General features: G+C 48.0%; 1 protein-coding gene across 1 annotated transcript in view; it reads right to left on the reverse strand.

The window, feature by feature from the left end:
• Positions 1-8,089, reverse strand: part of LOC140408707 (sodium-dependent organic anion transporter-like) — a 102,770-nt gene extending 94,681 nt beyond the window's left edge. The window contains exon 1 of the mRNA XM_072496293.1: positions 7,291-8,089. Within this exon, the coding sequence (XP_072352394.1) occupies positions 7,291-7,676 (386 nt within the window). The 5' untranslated portion in view covers positions 7,677-8,089. The remainder of the gene's footprint in view (positions 1-7,290) is intronic.
• Between the last annotated feature and the right edge of the window lie 250 nt (positions 8,090-8,339).

Raw genomic sequence — 8,339 nt, forward strand, 5'->3', positions numbered from 1 at the left:
TAGATTTGAGTGTGTGTGTGTGGGGTGGTGGGGGGGGGGGGAGAGGTGCCCCCGACCCGGTTGGTGACATATTCGCACGTTTAACAAAATTAAGGGCGGACGTAGTGTTCCTGCAAGAAACCCATCAGAAAGTTGCGGATCAGACGAGGTTGAGGAAATGTTGGGTGGGCCAGGTCTTCCACTAGGGCGAGATGAAAACGATAGGGTGGCTAATTACTAAGAGAGTGGCCTTTGCAGAGGGAAGATTGTGGCTGATCCGGGTGGTAGATTCGCTATGGTGAGCAGGAGGCTGGAAGGTATCTCAGTGGTTTTGGGCAACGTTTATGCCCCAAACTGGGTTGATGTGGAGTTCATGAGGCGTGTTCTGGTGAAGATCCCGGACTTGGACACGCAGAGGCTGATCCTGGGGGGGGATTTTCAATATGGTGCTGGACTCCCGGTCATGCCCCAGCCCCAGGAAGTTGTCGACAATGGCTAAGGCGCCGTCGGGGTTTATGGCGCAAATGGGTTTGAGAGGCCAAGGGCGAGGGAATTCTCTTTTTTGTCATGGACAAGGCATTGTTGATGAGGGTGGTTGGATCGGAATACTCGCCAATCGTGGTGTCAGACCATACGTCGCACTGGGTGGATCCACATATGGGGACGGCGTTCCCTCAGAGATCCCAGTGGAGGATGGATGTAGGGCTGCTGGCTGATCAAGCTCCACCCCCACCCCCAACCCTCGCTCAATGCCCTTCCATTCCCTTGAGGCTTGAAGAGCCATCGGCCATCGCCAATGGCTTGATCACCAGGGCAAAGATCAGTGGGGAGAGTGGGCACCCCTGCCTCATCCCACGTTGCGATGCAAAGTATTCCAAACTGATACCATTGGTTAGGACTAAAAGGCCTCAAATACTCCATTAATTCCCTCTGGTCCCATTACCAGTTTGCCCCTCCCCCATCTCTCATCCAACCAATCTTACTCGCTGCCGCCTGTCCTCAGCTGATGCACAAGCATCCTACTTGCTTTCTCTCTCGCCTTGCGCAGTGCCTCATCGCCTTCTCAGTTGACACAAGTCCAAACCCCATTTGGAGTCCCTGTCGCTCCTTAAGCAGCACCTCCTTGGCCTCACACAGAATTTTTGACCTACTGCCAAAATGGCCTCCATCAGTCTTAACCTTTCCGCCCGCTCCACCCACTAGTATCAGGAACATTCTGCCCAGGAAAGGAGCCGCAAAATCAATGGATGATGTCCATGGACAGCCAGGCCATTCCCATGGATGCAGGTGGGCTGCAGGCAGTAAGGTTTCTGTGGCTGACAGAAGTCGCGCTGACCAATTAGATTCTCAATATCCTTGTCAATACCCAATCACCACCTGTAGCTCCTGGCCAACACTTTCATCTTAGTCTGGCCAGAGTGTGCACTGTGCAACTCCTGCAAAAGGGACTTGCTTGCTGGGGGCACAACCACCCAGGAGCCTCAGAGTAAAATTCCATCCTCACAAGTGAGTTCATCCTCTCTCGACTGGTAACGTCTGAGATGCTCTGACTAGTCCTGGTGCCATCCGCTTAGAACCATTCATTTAACTTTGAAGAGGACCATGTCACGTTGAGTCCAGTTCCTGATGTGGGTCGATAAGACCAGCAAGGGGACCAGAAAATCGACCACCAGGTCATTCTCTTGTGGCACAGGTGGCGGTGCCAGACTTTGAGGAAGTGGGAGCTGCCTCAGGGCATCGGCATTGGAGATCTGCATCTTGGCCGATGCTGGAAAATGTAGTTATGGGCTGCCAATATCAAAGCCCACTGCTGCACCCGGCCTAAGCGATAGGTGGAATTTGTTTATCCTTGCGCAGTAACCCCAATAGCGGGTTGCGGTCTGTTACAATGGTGAAAAGACGGCCATACGTGTACTGGTGGATATTTTTTAACACCGTATATCAGAGCAAGGCCTTCTTTTTGAATTTGTGCATACTTTTGTTCTGCATCGGTGGGTGTTCGGGAGGCGAAGGCAGTGGGCCTGACTATACCATCCACCATCTTGTGAGACAGGACTATTCCTATCTCATAAAGCAAAGCGTCACAGGTCAAAATTATTTGTTTGCCTGGATCGAAATGGACCAACAAATGGATGACTGAAGGGCCTGTTTGACTTGATGGAAAGCTTGTTGTGGGTTTTCCCAATACCAGTATTGGTGCTTTTTTTTTTAAAGAAAGTGCAGCAGTGCTAATGTAGTTGCCAAATTAAGAATGAACTGACCATAGTGATTTACCATGTCCAGAAACAATTTCAATTCTGCAACATTATTCAGCGCAGGGATCTCTTTGATGACTTCCACCTTGTCTTTTGAAGGGTGCAGGCCTTTTGAATCCACCTCAAATCGCTAGTACATAACCTTACTGGCCCAAAATATGTATTTTGTTCTTTATAGTCTGATGCCAGCATCTCTGAACATTTTGAGGATTTCTTCCAAGCTCGCCAGATGCTACTCATGCGAAGTCCCCACCATCAAGACGGAGTCTAAGTACAACATGACTTTCAGAATTCCTTGGAGTTAGTTCTCCATTGTCTGCTGAAATATTGTGCAAGCAGACGATATACCAAAGGACAACCTAGTATATTGGAAAAGTCCCTTGTGCGTGTTGATGGTTGCATATTTTCGGGTGTCCTCGTCCTGTTCATATTGTAAATAAGTGTGATTGAAGTCAAGCTTTGTAAATGTGAGGCTCCCCACCAACTTTGCATAAATGTCTTCTATCCAAGGGATTGGATACTTATTGAGTTGGGCTTGCTTGGTTTATGGCGAGTATGTAGTCACCGCAGATCCCGACAGAGCAGTCAGGTTTTAAAACAGGGACAATGGGGCCACCCACTCAGACAACTGCACAGGTTTTATGATCCCCAATTCTTCCAAATGTGTTAACTTGGCCTTGACTTTCTGGTGTAGTGCATGTGGAACAAGCCTAGCTCTGAAGGATTTCTGGGTGGATTCAGGGTTCATGTAAATTTAGGCCTTTACTCTTAGTATTCAGCCAAGGTCATTTTGAAACACATCTTTGTACTTGCACAAGACTTCTTGAAAAACGCCGCCTGTAGTGATGCCATGGTTCTGTTGTAATTCCCTGACTGACCACTAGGAATCTCATTTGTATATAAGTGAATGTTAGAGTCAGGTGACGCCTCAGACTAGCTGGAGGAAGCTGGAAAGAGGTTGCTTGTGCGTGATCTTACTGTTATTTATGTTGTTTTGTATATAGTTTACCCACAGTTAGTGTTAATAAATTGTTTAAAGCTTTAGCTACAAGTGTTCTTGTAATATAAATCAGGCCATCCGACAAGAACATTACACATCAGGGGCGACATTCTCCGACCCCCCGCCGGGTCGGAGAATCGCCGGGGGCTGGCGTGAATCCCGCCCCCGCCGGTCGCCGAAGTCTCCAGCACCGGATATTCGGCGGGGGCGGGAATCGCGCCGCGCCGTTGGCGGGCCCCCCCGCTCGATTCTCCAGCCTGGATGGGCTGAAGTCCCGCCGATAAATTGCCTGTCCCGCTGGCGTAAATTAAATCACCTACCTTACCGGCGGGACAAGGCGGCGTGGGCGGGCTCCGGGGTCCTGGGGGGGCGCGGGGCGATCTGACCCCGGGGGGTGCCCCCACGGTGGCCTGGCCCGTGATCGGGGCCCACCGATCCGCGGGTGGGCCTGTGCCGTGGGGGCACTCTTTCCCTTCCGCCTCTGCCACGGTCTCCACCATGGCGGAGGTGGAAGAGACTCCCTCCACTGCGCATGCGTGGGAAACTGTCAGCGGCCGCTGACGCTCCTGCGCATGCGCCGCCCGGAGATGTCATTTCCGCGCCAGCTGGCGGGGCAACAAAGGCCGTTTCTGCCAGCTGGCGGGGCGGAAATTCCTCCGCCGTCGCCTAGCCCCTCAATGTTGGGGCTCGGCCCCCAAAGATGCGGAGCATTCCGCACCTTTGTGGCAGCGCGATGCCCATCTGATTGGCGCCGTTTTGGGCGCCAGTCGGCGGACATCGCGCCGTTTCAGGAGAATTTCGTCCCTGATATATTTCTGATAAAAAACAGATTTTGGGGGGGAACAGATAGGGAGGTGGATTTGAAACCAGGAAGAGATTGGTCATGATCTGATTGAATTGTGGAGCAGGCTCAAAGGGCTGAATTTCTAGTTTCTAGCTTTAGCTGATGTATTCAATCTCGTGCTATGAGGTTTGGTCCTTGTCCTTCTACAACGGTCATGGGTAACTGGGCAGACTCTTGTTGGTACGACACCTGAGTCATCACTGTACCCACAATCATTAAGGCCTCCCCTGAGTTTGTTGTCAACGTAGCAGTCGTGCTGCTTAGGCTCAAGAATTAGACACCTCCTCGAAGATATTTGTAGGTTTGTTCACCCATTACTGGGGCCGAATCCCCTGTGTCGCCCTCCATGTTTAATGGTCACCTGTTAACCAGAAGGACTATTTCTATGGGAGCTGTCTTGCTTACTTTAACCATATTTAACCTGTAAATCTAAGATTCCTCTTTGGGATTCTTCTCTACTTTATGCACTAGAGTTGCGGTGTGTTTTTTAAAAAGTGGATGCACTCAGACTGGCACAGCAATGTGCTTGAATGTGGCCTTTCCTATTGCACCTAAAACAGATTAATTCTTTACAATCACACTTCTCTTGAGTGTGGTCTCCCCTGCATCTGTAACACTCACCAGAATTCCTGGGCTGACGTCCCATTTTTCTTCTTTGCTTCTGACTGCGATCCTGTTCCTGGAATTTCTGTTCAGCCTCCTCTCTGCCAGTCACTCTGGATGCTTGCCTGACAGCCGTTAACCTCCAAAGTTGATCTAACTTGCCTTCCTGCCCACACTTTAGCTCTGAAGAGCCTTTTTCAAAACACTCAGTGGCTTGAGCTATTTCTATCGCTTTATCATGGGATATTTTCATTTTGGCTAACATCTTTGTACATTGTGATGTTTTTGCTACCACATATCAGGCGGCCGCGCAACATGTTGTTTAATGGCGAGCTGAATTCATTTGGCAAAGTCTGGCAACAAATGCTAAAATTGTCCCTCTGGGTCCCTGATGGGCGAATTAAATTTATACCACTGCAGTATAATGGAGGGTCTGGATTTGAAGTGCTCGTTTGTGTTGGAGGCCTCTGGCAACATTCAATTCTGATTAATGGGCTCACAAATTGTTCACAAACATTTCTCAGTGTGGGCTGGACTGGGGAGAAACTCCCCAAGTCCCAAGAAAATGACTAAGATCACGATCTAACCAAAACAGTATAGTCTATTCTGGGCATGATTAGCGGGGTCATTCCGTGCACATAGCGCCGGGAACGGGGCCGCTATCTAACAGCACTCTGCTGCTATTTCAGGCCCCACCAGCGACCACTGCTACACTTCAGGGTCATTTCCTGCACTGAGGAGCTCCAACGAGCAGAGCTTCTCAGTGCAGGAAGAGATTGGGATGTCATTTAGAAATTGTGCCCTAATCTCTCAACCGCCGCCCTCCCCAACTTGCCCCCGGTGCAGGACACCCCAATGCTCCAACTCACCTATAAGGGGGTCATCAGGCCACCCCCCCCCCCCCCCCCGTGCCCCACTTCACATGGGCAGGGCACCCCTGGGCCCTATCCCGAGTGGGAAAAATGGCAGCCTGGCACTCTGGCACTGCCAGCCTGGAAGTGTCCCTGTCAGCCTGGCACTGCCTCCTGACCACCCCGGGGCTTCTGATCACCTGGGAACCCGCCCCCAAGTACCATTCAGTACTGGTCCCCACAAATGGGTCTTGGGTCGCCGGGCTTGGGTCTTCTCGGCGAGGCCAAAATATGGCGGGTGACCATTCGATCCAGCGCCAGCACGGCTAAGTGGGTTTTTAAACTCACTTAACCGTGCGAGGCTGGGGGCAGCATGGTGGCGCAGAGGGTTAGCCCTGCAGCCTCACGGCGCTGAGGTCCCAAGTTCGATCCCATCTCTGGGTCACTGTCCGTGTGGAGTTTGCACAATCTCCCCGTGTTTGCGTGGGTTTCGCCCCCACAACCCAAAGATGTGCAGGCTAGGTGGATTGGCCATGCTAAATTGCCCCTTAATTGGAAAAAATTAATTGGGTACTCAAAATTTTTTGTAAAAAAACATGCAAGGCTGGGTCCCGCCCATTGTGGGCAGGATCAGGATTGCGACGTCTCGCAAGATCTGGTTAAATCTTGTGAGGCATGACAGCTGTCAGAAATTATTTCCTGGAGTCTGCCGGCTGCATCCATTCTGATTCCAGCAGGAAGCGACTGGTAAATCACGTCTTAAGTGTGGGTGAATCCAGGTCTGGATCTCATCCAAAAAGTCAGCGAGAAGCACCCTGCCAAACCCGCTCAAAATGACACCTGGAAATATTTTGACTGAATCACGTTCAATGACTTTAGTCTGCAAAGAGAAGTTGAAGATGAGGTCACAGGTTTCAGGGACAGAGGATTAATAATATGTTGATGTTATGCTGTGACAATTGCAGGTGAAAATGAAGGTTCTTTTCCCCTGGAATGGCAAAGGAGGTGAGAGATCAGGTTCCAATATACTTTGCAGGAGGTAACAGGTCCACTGAGTACAGCAGTGCTTACAGAGAATTGGTCAGATTGTTTTGAACCTAATTCAGCTCTTTGTGAAGGAGTTTGAACAACCCAGTGGCTAGGTATTATTGAGTTACTAAGTACTTTCTTGTTGAAAATTGCTGCAAATACAGTTGAAGGCAAACACAAGAAAAGCAAAAAATAATCCTGACACAAGACATTCAGTTTCACTTTGAATAATGAACACAGTAATTGAAGGCAGCTAAGAAATACCAGGAAAACTTCAGATAAAGTTATTACATTTTTGCTGCTTCTATCCTTTAACATTTTAAAGACAAAATAAATTAACATGAATTTGAAAGTTATGAAACAAAAAACTTTTCAGAAATGTGCACGTTTGAAGTATAGCCATATTCCTCTATATTTCTGACCAGTTTACAATATAAGCACTGATCTTTGACCTACATGCATTCATTTGTATAATGATCTTGGGTTAAATGCGAAGGTGATATAGGGAGTGAGCATACATAGTGTTAGACAAGCTTGAAAAAGGGTCACTCAAAGCATCTTGTGAAAATGGTAACAAAGTAAATCCAGGTCATTTTTGAATTATTAAGAAACAAAGAAGAGATAGATTTTCTCAATCCACAATTAAATAGTTTGTTATGTTGAAAGGATGCACAGAGAATGCTTAACTTGATAAGCGACATGTCAAGGGGAAACAATATAAATTTTTACCTGAGATCCATGTCCCCATCAGTCCAGTAGCTCATTACATTTGAAATAGATCCACCAGGACATGAGCCCATAATAAGCACAGCGATTGCTGAAGCAGGTTCCAACGCAAAAGAAATTGCAAGGGTAAATGCAACAAGTGGCATAAGCCCAAACTGGCAAACCATGCCCACAGCTAGTGCCACGGGTCTTTTGAAATGAGCCCACAGCTTCTTCAGGTCAACAGTGCAGCCCATGGAAATCATAATCAAAAGGAGTGCTGCAAAGAGTGGTACACTAACAATGTTCAACAAAGTCTCATTATCAATGTTGTTTTGGTACAGCTCTTCACTCCTGTTTGTAGTATTCCTGGAGAGTTTTGGACTGTCTGTGAAATTTTCCATTTTCATTTTCACAGCTTTGCAACTTGCACTGACTGTCTGGAGCAGTGTAATCTGGCTTTGAGACTTATATGGAAACACCCCAGGGTGACATTCTACGTAAGACTGGTGTGCATGTTGGTATTGGACAGAGTAAATTTAACATGATTATGATACGATTAACCTGTTAAGGACTAAAAACACTGTACTTATGATGAACTCTGAACCAAAACATTGGAACCGATTAAAGAGGGTATAACCAAGTGTAAAAATGGGCAGGTATCAGTTATGCTGACCACAACAACCTATTCAACTGTCTGTGCTTTGTGCTTTACGAAGAATCCGACTGGACTCGAAATGTTAACTGTTTCTCTCTCCACAGATGCTGCCAGACCTGCTGAGTTTATCCAGCATTTTCTGTTTTCTATTCAATATCTGGTTGCATTTCACACCAGTGTGAATCCATTGCAGTTACCTTCAATACTGTTAGTCACCTGGATGACATTCTTGCCAGTTTCTGGTGTTTTTAATCAACACAATTTATGCCGGATGATTCAAATCTCTAAAACAAAGAATTGCATTGTTCAGTAATTTACAATTTGGCAGACAGCTCTCTTTTCTTTTTTGATGTATATTAATGAACTATATGGTCTTGGGCAGTGGTGGGCAAACTGCGGACCGCCTGCAGCCCGT

Source organism: Scyliorhinus torazame, chromosome 3 (genome assembly GCF_047496885.1).
Source record: "Scyliorhinus torazame isolate Kashiwa2021f chromosome 3, sScyTor2.1, whole genome shotgun sequence".
Taxonomy (NCBI): Eukaryota; Metazoa; Chordata; class Chondrichthyes; order Carcharhiniformes; family Scyliorhinidae; genus Scyliorhinus; species Scyliorhinus torazame.